This window comes from Anthonomus grandis, chromosome 17, assembly GCF_022605725.1.
Source record: "Anthonomus grandis grandis chromosome 17, icAntGran1.3, whole genome shotgun sequence".
Classification (NCBI taxonomy): domain Eukaryota; kingdom Metazoa; phylum Arthropoda; class Insecta; order Coleoptera; family Curculionidae; genus Anthonomus; species Anthonomus grandis.
In genome coordinates, this window is record NC_065562.1 from 17,035,601 (window position 1) to 17,058,417 (window position 22,817).

The 22,817-nt window shown below is 28.9% G+C and overlaps 1 protein-coding gene across 6 annotated transcripts in view; it reads left to right on the forward strand.

Annotated features, from left to right (window-relative positions):
• Nucleotides 1-22,265, forward strand: part of LOC126746068 (troponin C) — a 45,215-nt gene extending 22,950 nt beyond the window's left edge. For 3 of the 6 annotated variants that reach the window (XM_050454168.1, XM_050454166.1, XM_050454164.1), the window contains exons 2-6: nucleotides 16,588-16,615; nucleotides 16,675-16,818; nucleotides 21,353-21,472; nucleotides 21,581-21,712; nucleotides 22,016-22,265. In XM_050454168.1, coding sequence (XP_050310125.1) covers nucleotides 16,588-16,615; nucleotides 16,675-16,818; nucleotides 21,353-21,472; nucleotides 21,581-21,712; nucleotides 22,016-22,047 — 456 coding nt within the window. In that variant the 3' untranslated portion in view covers nucleotides 22,048-22,265. Of the gene's footprint in view, nucleotides 1-7,837; nucleotides 7,952-13,199; nucleotides 13,311-16,397; nucleotides 16,521-16,587; nucleotides 16,616-16,674; nucleotides 16,819-21,352; nucleotides 21,473-21,580; nucleotides 21,713-22,015 lie in introns of those variants that run through there. The other 3 variants (XM_050454165.1, XM_050454167.1, XM_050454169.1) reach the window with 3 other exon arrangements.
• The last annotated feature ends 552 nt before the right edge of the window (nucleotides 22,266-22,817 follow it).

Consider the following 22,817-nt stretch of genomic DNA (forward strand, 5'->3'; position numbering starts at 1 on the left):
GCAGTCGAGTGACCTCACTAATGCAGGTAGTTATTTTTCAATTTTTAATTGAGCGAATTCTTTTTAAATTTCAGGCAATTGAATCCTATTTGTTCAAATTTCAGGCGGTTCATTTATTTCTTCCAATTTTCCAAGCACCAGAATTATAATTTTCTTTAATTAAATTTATTAAGGAACCGACAAACTTGAATTAATATTAATAATTTACTTTCAGAAAAAAATTCCCTAATTATAAGAACCCATAAAAAAAACCGCAAAAGTGACGTCAGGTCTATTTCGGGATAATTTGTGACAAAAAAAAGTTTTTATATAATAAAAAAATACATAATTTACGTCGCCGTGTGACTGTAACGACTTTTTTTCCAAAATGGCGGACTATAAAATAGCGCTTTTTTGAAAATTTCAATCAGTATTGGCACGATTTTTTTTTGAAAATGAGTCGGTCCAGTTTGCAGGGGGTGCAACTGATTAATTTCGCCCCTAATAAGTGGTGCATCTCGCCCTGGTTGGACTTGGACGATTTTACCGAGGAGAACACTTACGCGGTACGATTTTAATTAAAAAATTAATTAATTAGCGATTTTTTATGGTTATTTAGTAACTAATTAAGTTTTTGCAGAAGATTAATTAATTAGGAATTTTTGTCAAGAAATTAATTAATTTGGTTTTCGCCTTACAGTCTTTTTTTATTAATCTAGTCCCGTTTATGTAAAATCAGCACCCTGTTAAAAAAATTCTCATACTTTTTATTTTTATTAATTCGTTTTTTTCTTATACCAGTTTTATTAAATTTGCAATGAATTATTTAATTACTTATTTAATTACTACAAACTTTATGTCAGTGCGGCCCTGATTCTAATGTCATCTGTCAACGGTATATCGGCTGATGCCATTGATAATAGATTCAGGGCCTTATTAGGACAATTTTTATTTAATAAAAGAAAAATAAGTCAAAAAACATTTCAAAAACAGTCAAACAACATAACACAGAGTGTTTTTTTTAATTTTCGTGTAATTAGTATTTTTTGTCATTTTTAAATTAATTTTCTGGGTTAATTGAATTATTTAATTTTTTTTAACTAATCCTATCCTGGTTCCAAAATGTCAACTGCTATAGGTTCAAGTGACAATTGACGTTTAACTATGGTTCATTTGCCGCAAATGTACTCGTTAAAATCAGGACCTCATTAGGACATTTTTATACAAAAAGGACATAAAATGTAAATAATAAAAAAAAAATTATAAATTTTTTTGTCATATTTTTGAAATTTATTCAATTAATTAATTTTTTTTACTAAAATTTACTGACGGTTTTTTATTGGTCCAGTCCTGATTTTATTGTCACTTATCGTAAATCCAAGTGACAACTGACGTTTAACCATTAGTTCATCCGTCAATGTCAAATTGACGCATGCCGTTGACATTAAAATCAGGACCTTATTAGGAAATATTTATCTAGGAAAAAAAATCTGACCCAATAATTAATCAATGCATGCATTAAATAGTAATTAATTTTTTTTACTACTGCCTGGAATTAAAAAAAAAATTACCCTTAGTGCCTAAAATTTGAACAAAACGGATTCAACTGCCTGGAATTATCAAATGTTTGGGATTTGAATAAATCCAACCCATTGAAAAATTAAATTAACTTCCTGGAATAATGAAATCACTCGACTGCCTAGAATTTGAAGAAAACGCACTCAAATGCCCGGAATTTTAACTTATTTGAGGGATTTTATTATTCCAGGCAGTTGGGTAAAAAATTGTTTTTTACTACTGCCTGGAATTTAAAAAAAAATTACCTTAAACGCCTGGAATTTGAACAAAAAGGATTCAACTGCCTGGAATTATCATATAATCTGGACTTTGAATACATTCACCCCAATTGACAATTGAAAAATAAAATTAACTCCCTAGAATAATGTAATCGCTCGACTGCTTAGAATTTGAAAAAAACGGACTCAAATACCTGGAATTTCAGGCAGTTAAGTGATTTTATTATTCCAGGCAGTTGGATAAAAAAATGTCTTTTTACTACTGCCTGGAATTTAAAAAAAATAACTTAAATGCCAAAAACTTGAAAAAAATTCACTCAATAGCCTGAAAGTTAAAAAATAAAAACTCGACTGCCTAGAATTTAGCAAAAACAGACTCAAATAAATGAAATTACAGGCAGTTGACTGATTTTATTATTCCAGGCAGTTGAACAAACAATTTTTTTGCACCACTGTCTCAAATTTGAAAAGAAAAAAGTATGCAAATGCCTAGAAATACAAAAAAAATTACCCAAATGCCTAAAATTTGAAAAAAATTAATCAATAGACTAAAATTTGGAAAATAAAAACTCCACTGCCTAAAATTTATAAAAAACGAACTGAAATAAATAAAATTACAGGCAGTTGAGTGATTTTATTATTCCAGGCAGTTGAACAAACAATTTCTTCCACTACTGCCTCAAATTTGAAAAAAAAAGAATGCAAATACCTGGAATTACAAAAAGAATTACCCAAATTCCAAAAACTTGAAAAAAATTCATTTAATAGTCTGAAATTTAGAAAATAAAAACTCAACTGCCTGGAATTTAGAAAAAACGGACTCATATACATGAAATTTCAGGCAGTTGAGTGATATTATTATTCCAGGCAGTTGAACAAACAATTTTTTCCTACTACTGCTTCAAATTTGAAAAAAAAAGAATGCAAATGCCTGGAATTACAAAAAAAATAAGCCAAATGCCAAAAACTTGACAAAAATTCATTCAATAGTCCGAAATTTAGAAAATAAAAACTCAGCTGCCTGAAATTTAGGAAAAACGGACTCAAATACATGAAATTTCAGCTCATTAGAGTGATTTTATTATTCCAGGCAGTTGAACAAACAATTTTTTTTCACTACTGCCTAAAATTTGGTATTGCCTTTAAAAAAAAGAATGCAAATGCCTGGAATAACAAAAAAATAACTCGAATGCCTAAAACTTGAAAAAAATTCACTCAATAGCCTGAAATTTAGAAAATAAATACTTAACTGCCTTGAATTATTGCTAAATTCTAGATAGATTCAAATACATGAAATTTTAGGCGGTTAAGTGATTTTATTATTCCAGGCAGTTGGGTAAATTTTTTGCACTACTGCCTAAAATTTGAAAAACATTCACACAATAGCCTAAAAGTTAAAAAATAAAACTCGATTGCCTAGAATTTAGATAATACGGATTCGAATACATCAAATTCCAGGCAGTTGAGTGATTTTATTATTCCAGGCAGTTGAACAAACAATTTCCTCTCACTACTGCCTCAAATTTGAAAAAAAACTATGCAAATGCTTGAAATTACAAAAAAAATTACCCAAATGTCAAAAACTTGACAAAAATTCATTCAATAGTCTGAAATTTAGAAAATAAAAACTCAACTGCCTGAAATTTAGGAAAAACGGATTCAAATAAATGAAATTCCAGGTAGTTGAGTGATTTTATTATTCCAGGCGGTTGAACAAACAATTTTTTCCACTACTGCCTCAAATTTTAAAAACAGTATGCAAATGCCTGGGATTAGAAAAAAAATAACCCAAACGCCTAAAATTTGAAAAAAATCAATCAATAGTCTAAAATTTGGAAAATAAAAACTCTACTGTCTAAAACTTATGAAAAACGAACTAAAATAAATGAAATTACAGGCAGTTGAGTGATTTTATTATTCCAGGCAGTTGAATAAACAATTTTTTTGCACTGCTGCCTCAAATTTGAGAAAAAAAGAACGCAAATGCTTGGAATTGTAAAAAAAATAACTCGAATGCTTAAAATTTGAAAAAATTCACACAATAGCCTTTTGTTGAAGTTAAAAAATAAAAAGTCAACTACCTAAAATCTTGAAAAAACGGATTCAAATAAATGAAATTTGAAAAACAAACAATTTTTTTTCACTACTGCCTAAAATTTGAAAAAAATTCACACAATAGCCTAAAAGTTAAAAAATAAAACTCGATTGCCTAGAATTTAGATAATACGGATTCGAATACATCAAATTTCAGGCAGTTGAGTGATTTTATTATTCCAGGCAGTTGAACAAACAATTTCTTCTCACTACTATCTCATATTTGAAAAAAACTATGCAAATGCTTGGAATTACAAAAAAAATAACCCAAATGCCTAAAACTTGAAAAAAATTCACTCAATACCATAAAAGTTAAAAAATAAAACCTCCACTGTCTAGAATTTAAGAAAAACGTATTCAAATACATGAAATTCCAGGCAGTTGAGTGGTTTTATTATTCCAGGCAGTTGAACAAACAACTTTTTCCCACTACTGCCTCAAATTTGATATTGCCTTCAAAAAAAAGAATGAAAATGCCTGGAATTACAAAAAATAACTCGAATGCCTAAAACGTGAAAAAAATTCACCCAATAGCCTGAAATTTGGAAAATAAAAACTCAACTGCCTGGAATTATTCCTAAATTCCAAATAGATTCAAGTACATGAAATTTTAGGCGGTTGAGTGATTTTATTAGTCCAGGCAGTCGAGTAAACAATTTTTTCTTACTATTGCCTGGAATTTGAAGAAAACCCAAATTCCTGGAATTTGAAGACATTTGGCTTGAATCCTGGAAATTCCAGGCAATCAAGTGATTTCATTATTCCAGGCCATTAAGGAAAATTATGGTTCTACTGCCTGGAAGAAATAACTCAACTGTCTGGAACTATGGATATCGACCGTTAAACTTTAAAAAGACAATTTTTGCATGAGAATTATTTCAGGATTCCCTCGGATATAATTGCAAATATCTCAAAAACTATGCAGTTTATGAAGAAATATGTTATAAGCTTATTTGTAGCCAAGAAGATTCTTAGTAAAAATGATGAGAACAGGTTTTCCTGTTAGAGTAACCGTTCATGAGATATTGACCGTCAAAGTTGATGAATACAATTTTTCCACGAAAATTATTTCAAGCAACGTAGTTTATGATGAATGGTGTCTTTCAAATTCCAGGAAATTGAATTTTTTTTGTTGAAATTCCAGGCAGTTGGGTTTTTTTTCCCAGTTATCAGGCAGTGGCATCATAATTTTTCCTTAACTGCCTGGAATACTAAAATCACTTGACTGCCTGAAAGTTCCAGCATTTGAGTCAAATTTCTTCAAATCTTAGGCATTTGAGTAATTTTTTTTTGTAATTCCAGGCAGTAGTAAGAAAAAATTGTTTACCCAATTGCCTGGAATAATAAAATCACTCAACTACCTGAAATTCCAGGTATTTGAGTCCGTTTTCCTCAAATTCCAGGCAGTCGAGTGACCTCACTAATGCAGGTAGTTATTTTTTAATTTTTAATTGAGCGAATTCTTTTTAAATTTCAGGCAATTGATAATTCCAGGCAATCGAATCCTATTTGTCCAAATTTCAGGCGGTTCACTTATTTCTTCCAATTTTCCAAGCACTAGAATTATAATTTTCTTCAACTGCCTGGAATAATGAAACCAGATTCCAGGCAGTCAAATTTTTATTTTTTCAATTTTCAGGCAATTGAGTAAATTTTTTCCAAATTCCAGGCATTTCAGTTTCTTTTTTATTTCAGGCACTTGCATTCTTTTTTTCAAATTCCAGGCAGTAATAAAAAAATTATTAACTTATTAAAAAAACATTGGAATCATTCAACTGCCTGGAATTATGGTATGCATTTAAGTGATTTTTTTCAAATTTCAATTATTTGATAATTTCAGGCAATTCCTGTTTTTCCAGGCAATAGAATCATAATTCTTCTTAACTGCCTGGAATAATGATATCACTTGACTGCCTGGAATTCCAAATAACTCAGTACTTTCTACGACAAATTGTATATTCCCATTTTTGTGTTCCAAGTAATGTGGTTATTCCAGACTTTACTATTTAGTTGACGTATTGCTAAATTACCTTGTCCAACTCTAATTGCTAATTCCTTTGTGTTCCCATTATCATTTGTAATGCTTTTACCGAAACATTTACAGCTATCAGTATTTTCGATTTAAGTGCTTAAAAGCAGTTCGCAAATCGCTATTGTAGCTGCTGGTCACGATAAAGAATCTATTTCCAACGAGCTTGTTAAGAAATCGTTAATAATATTTATCAACTATCCACTTTTCCAGATTATTTTGTATTCCAAATTCTCTGGAAAAGCTCTGTCGAGTTCTTTGATTGGGTCCATACGGACTAAACATTTGATTCTTCCCTAAATCTTAATTCCTGTGAAATTAAATATGCGCTATGATCGTCAGGTTCGTTGTTAAATTAAGCAATTCATGGATTTTGTATTGAAGATTCTCTGATTGGCTCTATTTAGACTAGGAACTTTAGGAACGTTTACTCCCTCTTATTTATTGGAAATTCTGGTTTAATTCCTGATTTTCATCGAGATAGGAGTGAAGACACTAGGGCTTTATCTATGACTATCAGGTCTATTGAAAAACTACTTTTTAGGAAATTTTTAATTTTTCACAAGAGATATTTGTCATTTAACCCTATTTCCAGGTAATTTAGTATTCCAAATTCTCTGGAAATGCTCTTTAGAGTTCTCTGATTAGCTGCGTCTAAATTGGGAATTCGATTTTTCCCCTGTTTCTTGCTTCCTAGGAATTCTATGTAGAAATGGTAAATAACATTTGCCATCTATCAACCTTTCCAGATAAATTTGTATTTAAATTTCACAGTTCCTTAATTGGATCTGTTCAGATAAAGAATTTTGTGTTTTTTCTCTCTCTTACTTCCTGTGAATTCTTTTTGAATAATTGTTTTTTCATCGACCTATGAACGAAGACAGTAAGGTCACACTATGTTCATCAAGTCTATTAAAAAACAAGTTTCTAAGCCATTTCAAAAAGATCACTTAACACACTCAACATTTAACCCTATTTCCAGGGAATTTAGTATTCCAAATTCTCTGGAAAGGCTCCTTAGACTTCTCTAATATGGTCTATTTAGACAAGAATTGTTATGTCTTCCCTGTCTCTTAGTTCCTGTGAATTCTAGTTTATTTATTGTTCTTCATCGAACTAGGAAGCAAGGCCTGAAGTTTTACCATGATAGTCAAGTTCATTAAAAAACAAGTGTTTAAGTAATTTTTAATGAACCACTTATTCATATTTATCATTTAGCCAAATTTACAGATAATTTTGTATTCCAAATTCTCTGGAAATGTTCTTTAGAGTTCTTTAATTGGCTCTATTCAGATAACGAATTTTGTGTTTTTTCTGTCTCTTACATCCTGTGAATTCTTTTTGAATAATTGTGTGTTTTATCGACCTATGAACGAAGACAGTAAAGTCACACTATGTTCGATAAGTCTATTAAAAAAACAAGTTTCTAAGCCATTTCAAAAAGATCACTTAACACACTCAACATTTATCCCTATTTCCAGATAATTTAGTATTCCAAATTCTCTGGAAAGGCTCCATAGACTTCTTTAATATGGTCTATTTAGACAAGGACTGTTATGTCTTCCTTGTCCCTTAGTTCCTGTGAATCCTACTCTATTTATTGGCTGAATACTGACGAACTAACCATTGGGAGCCTTAAACATTGACCACTATACCAAAGCGATTAATCACGAAAATGATAAATTATATCCTCTTAATGATCGTACGGAACTGACAGGTTGATTTTATTACTTTGAAAAAAAAATTCAAAACATAATTTAGAGCGTCGCCGGCGTCACGTACGTCAGTTGGCAGGTCCCCCCCCCCCCCCGAATTACATTATTATATTTTAATATAAATCGCAGATGTGTCTTTTTTTGATTTTTGTTTTTTTTTTAATTCAAAATGGCGGGTATATAAGCGGAATCGAAAAAAATCCGCTTAGCAGTGTCGAATTTCGATCGGTTTAGGTAGGATGGCCTGTTTACAGGGGGTGCAACTCATTAATTTTTCACCGAACAAGTGGGGCATATCGCCGTGGTTGGATTTAGAAGAATATTCGGATTCTTATCGGGTATGACTGTTTTTTTAAAAATTTTTTCTGGAATCAGTTGTAATAGAAAAATCATTTTTACCATTAATCTCTCAGCAGTTTTTCCTCATTTTCTCGAAAACTATTGTGAATATTGAAATGGTTTTTTCAGCATTGGGTTCTCACTCAAAAATAGAGTAAATCATAAAGAATAACTTTTAGTCGTAATTCAAAAGATAAAGAAGTTATGGAAGATTTTTGAAAACCCAAAAATTTTTTTTTTTTAAATTAAAAAAAAAATTTTTTTGCAAAAATTTACTTTTTTTTTCATAACATGGTAAGTCGCTCAAAAGACTTCAAAAAAGTCTAATAAAATATTTTTGAAAAATGTACCTGGAAAAAATTACACCCAGTTTTCCCACGAAGTCTTCCTAAAAAAAGGGGGGAAAATATTCATAATTCTGGTTTTAATTTTTTTTTCTAGAAAACTATTGGTTTGAGAAAAAGATTATTAAAACAAAAATTGTTTGGAATGTCAATGCGCATCAGATACCATAAAAAAATAATTTTTACCTTTAACGGTTTTCCAGAAAATTGAGGAAAACTTCTGACCAGTTTTGCCTCATTTTCTCGAAAAGTATTGGGAATATTAAATTTTTTTTTGCAGCATTGAATTTTAAATTAATAACAGAACAAATCATAAAGAATAGCTTTTAGCCGTAAATCAAAAAATAACGGAGTTATGGAAGATTTTTGACAAACTCCATGATTTTTGGGTTGAAAATGAAAAAAAAAAAATTTTGCAAAAATTATAATTTTTTTGTAAATTTGTAAATTAACCCAAAAACCATAAAAAAAGTCCTTTAAAACTTCTTTGAAAAATGTACCTGGACAAAGTTATAACCAATTATCCCAAAAAGTGTTCCTCAAAAAATCCAAATGAGGAAAATGTTCATATTTCTGGTTTTTATATTTTTTCTGGAAAACTATTGGTTATATAAAAAAATTGTCAGAACAAAAGTTGTTCAAAACATCAATGCGCATCAGAAGCAATAAAAAAATAATTTTTACTTTTAACAGTTTTCCAGAAAATTGGAAAAAACCACTTGAAAAATAATTTTACAATTCCAGGCAGTTGAATAATTTAAATTAAGATCAAGTTTCAACTGCCTAAAATAATTTTTAATTAATATTTAAGTTAAAAATTTACTTTACAATGCCAGGTAGTTGAATCATTTTAATTAAGACTAACCTGCCTGGAATAATTATTAATTAATTAATTTTTAATTGACGTTTAAATTAAAATATATTTTATAATTCCAGGCAATTGAGGCATTTTAATTAGGATTGAATATCAATTGCCTGGAATAATGAATTAAATAATTAATTTTTAATTGACGTTAAAGTGAAAAATTGATTTTACAATTCCAGGCAGTTGTAGCATTTTAATTAAGACTAAGCTTGAACTACCTGGAATAATTAATTAATAAATTTTTATATGACGTTTTAATTAAAGATTTATTTTATAATTCCAGGCAATTGAGGCATTTTAATCAGAATTGAGTATCAGTTGCCTGGAATAATAAATTAATTAATTTTTAATTACCGTTAAAGTGAAAATTGATTTTACAATTCCAGGCTGTTGAAGCATCTTAATTAAGACTAAGCTTCAACTGCCTGGAATAATTAATTAATAAATTTTTATATGACGTTTTAATTAAAGATTTATTTTATAATTCCAGGCAATTGAGGCATTTTAATCAGAATTGCGTATCAGTTGCCTGGAATAATAAATTAATTAATTTTTAATTACCGTTAAAGTGAAAATTGATTTTACAATTCCAGGCTGTTGAAGCATCTTAATTAAGACTAAGCTTCAACTGCCTGGAATAATTAATCAATAAATTTTTATATGACGTTTTAATTAAAGATTTATTTTATAATTCCAGGCAATTGAGGCGTTTTAATCAGAATTGAGTATCAGTTGCCTGGAATAATGAATTATTTCATTAATTTTTAATTGACGTTAAAGTGAAAATTGATTTTACAATTCCAGGCAGTTGAAGCATCTTAATTAAGACTAAGCTTCAACTGCCTGGAATAATTAATTAATTAATTTTCATACGAAGTTTAATTTGAAAATTTATTTTAAAATTCCAGGCAATTGAGGCATTTTAATTAGGATTGAATGTGAATTGCCTAGAATAATGAATTAATTCATTAATTTTTAATTGACGTTAAAGTGAAAAATTGAATTTACAATTCCAGGCAGTTGAAGCATTTTAATTAAGCCCAAGATTCAACTGCCTGGACTAATTAATTAATTAATTTTTAATTGACGTTTAAGTTAAACATTTATTTTAAAATTCCAGGCAATTGAGGCATTTTAATTAGGATTAAATATCAATTGCCTGGAGTAATGAATTAATTCATTATATTTTAAATGACGTTAAAGTGAACAATTGAATTTACAATTCCAGGCAGTTGTAGCATTTTAATTAAGACTAAGTTTCAACTGCCTGGACTAATTAATTAATTAATTTTTAATTGACGTTTAAGTTAAACATTTATTTTAAAATTCCAGGCAATTGAGGCATTTTAATTAGGATTAAATATCAATTGCCTGGAGTAATGAATTAATTCATTATATTTTAAATGACGTTAAAGTGAACAATTGAATTTACAATTCCAGGCAGTTGTAGCATTTTAATTAAGACTAAGTTTCAACTGCCTGGACTAATTAATTAATTAATTTTTATATGACGTTTTAATTAAAGATTTATTTTATAATTCCAGGCAATTGAGACATTTTAATTAGAATTGAGTATCAGTTGCCTGGAATAATTAACTAATTAATTTTTAATTACCGTTAAAGTGAAAAATTGAATTTACAATTCCAGGCAGCTGAAGCATTTTATTAACACTAAGGTTCAACTGCCTGTAATAATAAATTAATTAATTTTTAATTAACGTTAATGTAAAAAACTGATTTTACAATTTCAGGTAGTTGAATCATTTTAATTAAGATTCAGCCTCAACTGCCTGGAATAATTCATTGCCTAATTAATTAATTAAAACTCGGATTGCTAATTAATTAATTTCAGCATTGGATTCCTAATTAAAAATTAAAGAAATCATATAGAATAATATTTATTCGTTAACTAAAAAATAAAGCAGTTATTTAAGATTTTTGAAAAACTGGGAAAATGTTCACAATTATGGTTTTTATTTTTTTTTTGAAAAACTAATGATTGGAGAAAAAAATGTATAAATTAAAAGTTGTTTAAAATTTCAATGCGCATTAGATGTAATAAAAAAATAACTTCCATCTTAAAGGGTTTTTTAGAAAATTGAGAAAAACCTCTTAACGGTTTTCCTTTATTTTCTTGAAAACTATTGGGAATGTGAAAAATTTTCTTTTAGTATTGGATTTCTGGTCAAAAATAGAATAAATCATGAAGAATAACTTTTAGCCATAAATTGAAAGGTAAAAGAGTTATGAGAAATTTTCGAAAATTGGAAAATTTTTTGGTGAAAAATAAAAAAAATTTTTTTTTAAATATTTTATTTTTTTTTAAAATTTGATGAAGCACCCAAAAAGCCTAAATAAAAAGTCTAATGAAATTTTTTTGAAAAAAGTACTTGGGTAGAATTATACCAAATTTTCCGAAAAAATTTTTTTTTCCCAATTATCTTTTTTTTTGTCTTATTTTTTTGCTAAAAAATCATGAGGAAAAAATATAAAAAAAAAAATAAGGGATGAAAATCATTCAAAATTTAATTTCCTATAAAAAAGTATACTTAACATTTTTTCCAAAAATTTACACCAAAAAAGTTATTCCAAAAAAACTGAAATTAGAATTCCAGGAATCCGGCTGCAAGGGCCATTTATGAAGCAATATCTCCGTTAATATTAAAAATATGAGAAAATCATAAAAGATAAAAATCATACAGAATTTAATTTCCTATAAAAAAGTACACTTAATATTTTTTCAAAAATTTACACCAAAAAAGTTATTTCCAAAAAACTGAAATTAGAATTCCAGGAATCCGGCTCCAAGGACTATTTATGCAGCAATATCTCCGTTACTATTAAAAATATGAGAAAATCATAGAAGATAGAAATCATTCAGAATTTAATTTCCTATAAAAAAGTACACTTAACATTTTTTCTTAAAATTTACACCAAAAAAGTTATTTCAAAAAAACTGAAATAAGAATTCCAGGAAACCGGCTGCAAGGACCATTTATGCAGCAATATCTCCGTTAATATTAAAAATATGAGAAAATTATTAGAAATGAAATTGATTCAGAATTTAATTTCCTATAAAAAGTATACTTAACATTTTTTCCAAAAATGTACACCAAAAAAGTTATTTCTAAAAAACTGACATTAGAATTCTAGGAATCCAGCTCCAAGGACCATTTATGCAGCAATATCTCCGTTAATATTAAAAATATAAGAAAATCATTAGAGATCAAAATTATTCAAAATTTACTTTCCTATAAAAAAGTGTTATAAACATTTTTCCAAAAATTCCAATAATTCCAAAAAAAATAAAAACTTTTAAAAAATTTATAAAAATTAACGTAAAAAATAATTTTTTTGAAGATCTCATTCTGGTCAAACTTAAGGGATGGCTTATATATGATCATTTTTGACAGAAAAATTACAGTCAAACCCCCCCCTTCCCCCCAAAAAAAATTAAATAAAATGCGTAGAACCTATATTAAGTGACTCATTTGTGAAAATCATAAACCGAGTCCTGTTTTACCCACTTTTTATCATCCACGTCATTTGGCAAAAACCGACGGTCGATTTTCAATAAAAACTTAATCGGAACCGACAACCGATTTCCCGAATAGTTCTAAATTATAATATAGTACGAGGGCAAACATTAAAAAAAGCAGTATCAGGTTAATATAAATTGTACCCGCATATTATTCAATTTTTACATGGAATTCTAATAAAACTGAGGCCATATTTTGGCCCGAAAGGTTTTCAAGATATAAGGGTTTATTGAAATTGCAATTTTTTGACTTTTTTGTACTTAAGTCCTATCTAACATATTGATTGTTTTTAATTACTTTGCAATATTAGAACGTTTGCCCATGCACTAAACCGTGAAAATTCATTCAACCATTTAAATAGTTACTACACATTTTGGCCAATACAACCGAATTTCGCCTAATTAAACCGGACCGTTGGGATTTTTGTTAAATAACTCCCATTAATTAATAATTCGGTATAAAAGCCAAAAATTGATTTAAAATAATGCTAGTTTTACCAAAGAGGGTTTAAGTGATGGGGAATAAAGACGAACTGAAGCGCGTGCAACTGATCATTTTGTCTCCAAGAAAGTGGGTGATATCACCGTTTGCGTGTGAGAAACTGGCTAATGTGAGTTTTGTCTTAGGGCAAAGACAGTTTTATGTAAATTGGATCATAGCTCCACTTCTAGTGCTTAGATCGGCTTGATTTTTATTTGAAAAGTTTCTCTAGAATATTTTTAAACTTCCATTGAAAAAATCAAGAAAATCCATGCATTAGAAGTTTTTTTATTCAAGTTTTTTGAAGTCATGTCTAAGGGCATATTAGGCACTTTAGTTCTAGTGCTCAAATCGACTTGATTTTTACTTCAAACGTTTCTGTGGAATGTTCCTAAACTTCCATTGAAAAAATCAAGAAAATCTATGCATTAGAAGTTTTTTTATTCGAGTTTTTGGACAGGTAATTAGGCTCATAATTCCACTTTTAGTGCTCAGATTACCGGGGTTTAAACGTTAGGAAAAACACAAAAATGATTTTTTTTTGAAAGAATTAAAGAGGATTTTTCACAAATTTGTTTAATTAATTTACAGGTGGATTAGAACGATGAATTCTGAAACGTTAATTTTCAAATTGAGGGTATGCCTATAACTCAAAAACTAAGAAAGTTACACTTTTGAAAATTGGCATGGGTATTTATCAAATAAATTGACTGGACTCCTGTTATAGCGTTTTTTGAAAAAATCACAGGGTGTTTAGAAAAAAATTATTTTTGAAAAATTGGATTTTTTTTTGGAATTTGCACCACATGGCTATAATTTAAAAAAATAAGAAAATTACACTTTTAAAACCTTTAATGTTTTTCTTTTTGTTTCACAAGAATATTCTTATTGGTTGTTGAGATATTGGACTTTGAAATAAGTGAAGATGAAACCTTCTGATTGGACCTCACTACCTTAAAAGTCCAATATTTTCTAAATTTTAGCTTGAACTGGTTTGATTCATAAACACTAATTATAGGAATATTCTGCTGAATGTTCTTCTTTTTGTTTCATGAGAATATACTTAATAGTTCTTGAGTTATTGGACTTTGAACTGAGTACTCACCTTGTAGATCAAACTTTTTTTTAGAACCTCACTACCTAAAACCTCTAATATTTTTTAAATTATAGCTTGTACTTGGTTAAACTGTAAGCAATATTTGTTTTAAATATTCCATTGAATATTCTCCTTCTTATTTCATGAAAATATTTTGAATAGTTCTTCAGTTATGGGACTTTGAAGTGAGTGCTCATCTTGATGGTCAAACTTTCTTTTTGGACCTCACTATATATAACGTCCAATATTTCCCAAATTATTGCTTAAATTGATTTGGGTGATAAACAATATTTTCTAAGAATATTCTACTGAACATTCTTTTCTTTATTTTATGAGAATATTCGTATTAGTTCTTGAGTTATTGGACTTTGAACTGAGTACTCACCTGGAAGATCAAACTTTCTTTTAGAACCTCACTACTTAAAACCCCTAATATTTTTTTAATCATAGCTTGTACTGCTTTGAGCTGTAAGCAATATTTGTTTCAAATACTCTACTGAATATTCTCCTTTTTATTTTATGAAAATATTTTGAATAGTTCTTAAGTTATTGGACTTTGAAGTGAGTGCTCATCTTGAAGGTTAAACTTTTTTTTTGGACCTCACTACCTTAAAAATCTTATACTTCCTAAATTATTGCTTAAACTGGTTTAAGTTATTAATAATATTTGCCAAGAATATTCCACTGAATATTCTTCTTTTTGTTTTATAAGAATATTCCTATTAGTTTTTGAGTTATTAGAGTTTGAAATGAGTGCTCACCTTGAAGATCAAACTGTCTTTTTGGACGGTTTATAGTTTGTTCAAATTCAAAAATCTAAGAATATTCCTAAAAATAAAGACATTTAAAAAAAGTCAAAAAAAATAAATTTTTACGCAAAATTTAGATTTTTTTGAATTCAAAAATATTAAATTTTTATTTTTTTTCTCAAAATTCAAAAATCAAAAATTTTTTTTTTCAAAATTTGGATTTTTTTTTGAAAAACGGAAAATTTTTTTTTTTTAATCATTTTTTTTCTTGAGTTTTTATGGCGATTTTGAAAAATTTTTGAATATTCAAAATTTTAGATATTTTCAAAAAAATGTAAAAAATTTTGTTTTTCAACGGTTTTTTTGAGTTTTTATGACAATTTTTCAAATTTTTAAACAATTTTTGATTTTCGCATAAACAAAAAATGCAAAAAAACTAAAGCAAAGTAAAATTGAATGAAAAATAAAAAAAATATTTTTTTTTCGAAAAAAATAAATTCAGTTCCAAAAAACCAAAATTTTCATTTTTTGTCTTTGAATTTCTTCCATTTTACAGCCGTATGTCCTAAAAATCTCTGTTGTGATAAATTTTTTATCATTGTCAAAATAATACACTTCTCCGCTGTGATAAACACTCTTTATAGTCGTAAACTCGTAAGTAACCAAAAAAAAATCAACGGAAATCACTACTGTGATTAATATCTTTAATGACTCATAAATATTTAAAATCACTGTTGTGATAAACATTTTATAACCCTAAAAACTCCCTTGAATAGCAAACCCTTATGTTTAACCTCAAAAAATCTTTAAACCATCATAACTCAAAAACCAGTGATCCTAAAAATGTGATTGATATGTCAAAATAAGTACTACAATTTATTACTGTAGATGGCGCCACTTTAAAGCTATTAAGTGTGATATTTAATAATGCACACTGATTTTAAGGAAAAAACACATTAAGGTTTGTCACCTCAATTGGGTCAACTTCCATCTCTCTTTCCCCCATAAGAAGTGCATCAAATCCTTTTTTTCCCACCCACACAAACCTGATTTAACTCAAGACTCTTTCATCTCATATATCAGCGAGCTTAACACACTTTAATATCCAGAAAAGTGATTTGTTTTACTTTCGTTCTAAAAATAATCACACTGCTGCTGCTTTTTACTTAATATACCGTGCACCTTCCAAATGTTCTCACTAAATGATTTCCCATTAAAACCACTCAAGAACTGTCGGGAATGAAATGGAAATTACGTAGAAAAACCCACGGGAGCTATATGGGTAATAAATATTCCTGGGTGGTGCTAATAACGTGCCAGAGAGCGATTCGTCATCTATTAATAAGTCGCCCTCGTATATAGAAAATGTGGGCGAGGAAAATAAGAAAAACTGAAAGCGGCTATACGGTTTGGAAGTGTTCATATCGGGTTGCTTTTCCGCACATTTTCCAGTTCGGTCTTTCGCTTTGCCCCAGATACACTCGTTTTTATAATGGTATACACTATACAAAATAACGAATACAAAAAACACATATATAACCATTTTTTTCTTGTTGTTTTAGGACGAACTTCCCCCAGAACAAATTGCTGGTAAGTCTTGTCCCCAAAGGGTTTCTGGATGAGTGGTCTTATGTCCTTTTTTAAATTAGTCCTCCGTAAGGCCTTTGAGGCCTTCGACAGCCAGAAATCCGGAAGCATTCCATGCGACATGGTGGCGGACATCCTGCGCCTCATGGGTCAACCCTTCGACAAAAAGATCCTGGAGGAGCTGATTGAAGAAGTGGATGCTGACAGTAAGAAAGAGAATTTTATTTTGAATATTTCTGTTTTTGTTTCATGAGAATATTCCTGTTGGTTCTTGAAATATTGGACTTTAAAGTGGGGGCCCACCTTGAAGATCAAACTGTTTTTTTGGACCTCACTACCTAATAAGTCCCATATATCCTAAATTATTGATTAAACCAGTTTTTGGTATAAATACTATTTACCGAAAATATTCTGCTAAATATTCTTCTTTTTTTTTCATGAAAATATTCCTATTCGTTCTCGAGTTATAAGACTTTGAAGTCAGTACTCATCTTAAAGGACAAACTTTCTCTCTAGACCTCTCTACTTACAAAGTCCAATATTTCCTAAACTATAGCTTAAACTGGTTTGAGCCATGAGCAATATTTAACAGGAATATTCTGTTGAACATTTCTCTTTTTATTTCGTAAAAATATTCCATACAGTTCCTGAGTTATTAAACTTTGAAGTGAGTGCTCATCTTGAACATAAAACTTTATTTTTGGACCTCGCTACCTAATAAGACCAAAACGAGAATATTCTGTTGAATATTCCTCTTTTTGTTTTATGACAAATATTCGTTATATTGGAAAAAAAAATATTTTTTTGATCATCTACAAAAAGCCTTTCATGATTTCTTTAGTCAAAAATATACACTGTGGGATATTAAAAAAATAAAGTAAATTTTTGACGTTACTCACCCTGTATATATTTTAGTAAAAATGCTTAGAGACTTTCTAATAGGAAATTAAAAAATACGTTTATTTTGTCTCCAGTAAAATTTTTCTAGGATCATTTTTTAAGGAGTTATTAGAAAAATTAAAAATGTGAGGTTAGGTCATGCAATTTTTTTTTTCACATAACTCATTAAACATTAATCTTAAGCAAAAATTTATAGAATGAAAAAAATTTTGTTTTTTGATTTTCTATTGAACAGCTTCTAATGATTTTTTATCATCAATATACAGGGTGAGATATTTAAGAAATGAAATTAATTTTTGACCTAACTCACCCTGTATATTTTTTAATGAAAAATCTTACAGGACCTTTATGATGGGAAATTAAAAAATGCATTTATTTGGTCTCTAGTGAAATTTTGCTAAGATTATTTTTTCAGGAGTTATTAAGGAAATTGAGAATTTGAGGTTATGTTATGCAATTTTTCTTTTTCCCATAACTCATTAAATATCAACCCTACGAAAAAAATTTTAAAATAAAAAAATTAGTCTTTTAATTTCCTATAAGAAAGCTTTATAAGGATTTCGTGTTAAAAATATACAGGGTGAGATATTTTAAAAATAAAGTTAATTTTTGACATAGCTCACCCTGTATATGTTTCTGTGAAAAATCCTTAAGGACATTTCTTATAGGAAATTAAAAAATACGTTGAATTTGTCTCTTGTGAAATTTTCATAAAATCATTATTTCAGAAGTTATTAAGGAAATTACAAATGTGAGGTTAGGTCATGCAATTTTTCTTTTTCTCATAACTCATTAAATATTATTCTAATGCAGAAATTTATAGAATGAAAAAAATTTCGTTTTTTGATTCTCTATAAGAAAGTTTATAAGGACGTTTTCGTCTAAAATATACAGAGTGAGATATTTAAGAAATAAAATTGATTTTTGACCTAGCTCACCCTGTATATTTTTTAATGAAAAATCTTACAGGACCTTTATGATGGGAAATTAAAAAATGCATTTATTTGGTCTCTAGTGAAATTTTGCTAAGATTATTTTTTCAGGAGTTATTAAGGAAATTGAGAATTTGAGGTTATGTTATGCAATTTTTCTTTTTCCCATAACTCATTAAATATCAACCCTACGAAAAAAATTTTAAAATAAAAAAAATTAGTCTTTTAATTTCCTATAAGAAAGCTTATTAAGGATTTCTTGTCAAAAATATACAGGGTGAGATATTTTGAAAATAAAGTTAATTTTTGACATAGCTCACCCTGTATATATATGTGTAAAAAATCCTTAGGGACATTTCTTATAGGAAATTAAAAAATACGTTGAATTTGTCTCTTGTGAAATTTTCATAAAATCATTTTTTCAAAAGTTATTAAGGAAATTACAAATGTGAGGTTAGGTCATGCAATTTTTCTTTTTCTCATAACTCATTAAATATTATTCTAATGCAGAAATTTATAGAATGAAAAAAATTTTGTTTTTTGATTTTCTATAAAACAGCTTCTAATGATTTTTTTATAACTAATATACAGGGTGAGATATTTAAGAAATAAAATTAATTTTTGACCTAGCTCACCCTGTATATTTTTTAATGAAAAATCTTACAGGAACTTTATGATAGGAAATTAAAAAATGCATTTATTTGGTCTTTAGTAAAATTTTGCTAGGATCATTTTTTCAGGAGTTATTGAGGAAATTGAGAATTTGAGGTTATGTCTTGCAATTTTTCTTTTTCCCATAACTCATTAAATATCAACCCTACGAAAAAAAATTTAAAATAAAAAAAATTAGTCTTTTAATTTCCTATAAGAAAGCTTAATAAGGATTTTTTCTCAAATATATACAGGGTGAGAGATTTTAAAAATAAAGGTAATTTTTGGCATAGCTCACCCTGTATATGTTTCTGTGAAAAATCTTTAAGGACGTTTCTTATAGGAAATTAAAAAATACGTTGAATTTGTCTCTTGTGAAATTTTCATAAAATCATTATTTCAGAAGTTATTAAGGAAATTACAAATGTGAGGTTAGGTCATGCAATTTTTCTTTTTCTCATAACTCATTAAATATTAATCTTATGCAAAAATTTTATAAATAAGCAATATTTGCGGGAATATTCTGCTGAATATTCCACTTTTTATTTCATGAAAATATTCCCATTAATTTTTGAAATATTCGACTTTTTTATGCTTCTTTCTTAGTAAATTGGACATGGGGTCAAATAAAACCCAGGATTTAAATTTTAATAGTGCCGACTTTTTGGCCTACATTAGGCCATCCTCAGGGTAATTAAAAAGGTGAAAACATATTGTCCACAAGCATCATATGTACAAACATAAACATGTAGTAAACCACAAAAAAATGTTCTTTTTGATTTTTAAACAAAAGTAGAACCAACTAATGATTTAATTAGTTCGAAACTCATTAACGCCCTGAGGATGGGCTAAGATAGGCCGAAACGTTGACAATCTTAAACTTTAAAATCTGAGTTTTATTTGATCCCAAATCAAATTAACTTAGCAAGAAATATATTTAAAGTGAGTGCTGCCCTTTCTATTTGGACCTCACTACCTAAAAAGTCCAATATTTCCTAAACTATAATTTCAACTGGTTTAACTTATAAACAATATTTGTCCAGAATATTCTGATGAATATTCTTCTTTTTATTTCATAAGAATATTCCTCATAGTTCCTGAGTTATTGGACTTTGAAGTGAGTGCTCACCTTGAAGATAAAACTTTCTTTTTGGACCTCTCTACCCAAAAAATCCAATATTTCTCAAGGTATAGCTTGAATTGATTTGACTTATAAGAAATATTTGCCGTGGATATTCTGATGAATACTCTTCTTTAAGTTTCATAAGAATATTCCTCATAGTTCGTGAGTTATTGGCCTTTGAAGTGAGTGCTCACCTTGAAGATAAAACCTTCTTTTTGAACCTCTCTACCCAAAAAATCCAATATTTCTCAAGGTATAGCTTGAATTGATTTGACTTATAAGAAATATTTGCCGTGGATATTCTGATGAATACTCTTCTTTAAGTTTCATAAGAATATTCCTCATAGTTCGTGAGTTATTGGCCTTTGAAGTGAGTGCTCACCTTGAAGATAAAACTTTCTTTTTGGACCTCTCTACCTAAAAAATCCAATATTTCTCAAGGTATAGCTTGAATTGATTTGACTTATAGAGTTATATTCTTTGAGTTTCATGAGAATATTCTTATTAATTCTTGAATTATTAGACTTCGAAGTGGGTGCTCACTTTAAATATCTAACTTTCTTTTTGGACCTCACTACCTAAATCCTCCAATATTTCCTAAATTACTGCTTGAACAAATTTGAACCATAAACAATATTTAACAGGAATACTCTGCTGAATATTCTTCTTTTTGTTTCATGAAAATATTCCTATTAGTTCTTGAGTTATTTGACTTTGAAGTGAGTGCTCACCTTGAAGATCAAACTCTCTTTTTGGACCTCTCTACCTAAAAAGTCCAATCATTCCTAAACTATAGCTTGAACTGATTTGAACTATAAGGAATATTTGACAAGAATATTCCGCTGAATATTCTTCTTTTTGTTTCATGACAAAATTCCCATTAGTTCCTGAGTTATTGGACTTTGAAGTGAGTCTTAAGATCAAACTAACTTCTTGGACCCCACTACCTAAATAGTCCAATATTTCCTAAACTATACCTCCCACTGGTTTGCACCATAAACAATATTTGCCAGGAATATTCCCCATTTTACTTCACGACAAAATTCCCAAACTAGTTCTTGACATTCCGAGCCTTAAACCCAGTGCTCTCTTAAGAATATTCCAGTGACACTAAAACCAAATTGACTATTCCAGAATCGGGCCGACTGGAATTCGAGGAGTTCGTAACCCTGGCGGCCAAATTCATCGTAGAAGAGGACGACGAGGCGATGCAAAAAGAACTGAAAGAAGCCTTCAGGTTATACGACAAGGAAGGTAAGTAAAACGTGCGGCAACACCGCTAAAGGGTGATCCTTCGGGAGTCTTCGTATATAACCGTAGAGGCGCCGTTGCCATATTCGTTAAAAATTCTTTTTTTTTCAGGTAACGGTTATATTCCCACGACGTGCTTAAAAGAAATCTTACGGGAACTCGACGACCAATTAACTGATAGGGAATTGGACATGATGATCGAGGAAATTGATACAGACGGTTCTGGAACCGTGGATTTTGATGGTAAGTACCCCCACCACTATAGCTGTTGCTATCTCTGTCAAACTAATTCAGTTCAGCTATTCTACCCTCTAAGATATATAGAGGGTGTTACATCTCATTGTTGATATCTCTGGAATGTTCTCTTATGTACAAAAAAATTCAATAATCTTGAAATACACTTTCAGGAACAATAAAACCAGTCCAGTGTAAACATTCCGGTTATTTTTAGGTTTAATCGGGTTATAGTAGTAAACAGAGTGTATATAGCAATCGCCTACATAACGTCGTATTTATTTATAGTAAATAGAGAAATTTTATTTTCAGAATTTATGGAAATGATGACCGGAGAGGTTTAAAGCGGTTGAAGAAATCAGACCATATTTTACATAACACTGTATGTATAGTTTAGGTGCATTTTTTTTATTTATTTATTTTATTCAATACTGGTATTAAATCTATGTGAAACAGTATAATATATAATTATCATAAAATATCTTATTTTAGCTACATAACTGAATTATATTTATAAATATATTATTTTGTTTATTTTTATGAATAAAAATATTTCTTGTTATACGTTGTACGTGAATTATTTGTACCTCTTTGGCAAGCAAGAACTTCAATTGAAAAACGAGTTAATAGTGTGATATAAGGGTTAAAATGGCTTATAATTAAGGGTTTATTATGGTGATAATTTTATGAATAGAGTGTATCACGGTCACAGTATTTCATGCATTTGTTGTAAAAAATATACAGGGTGGGAAAGTTAATTTTAGACATAACTCACCCTGTATATATTTTAGTAAACAAGCTTGGGTACTGTCCGATAGGAAATACAAAAATACGTTTATTGTGTCCCTTGTAAAAATTTCCTAGGATCATTTTTTAAGGAGTTAAGGAAATACAAAATTTGAGGTTAGGTCATGCAAGTTTTCTTTGTCGCATAACTCGTTAAATATTATTAAAAAATAAGAAAAATATTTGTAATTTGATTCTCTATAAAAAAGCTTTTAGGGAACTTTTTGTCAAAAATATACGGGGTGAGATATTTAGGAAATAAAGTTAATTTTTGACATAGCTCACCCTGTATATAATTTAGTGAAAAAACCTATAGGACCTTTCTGAT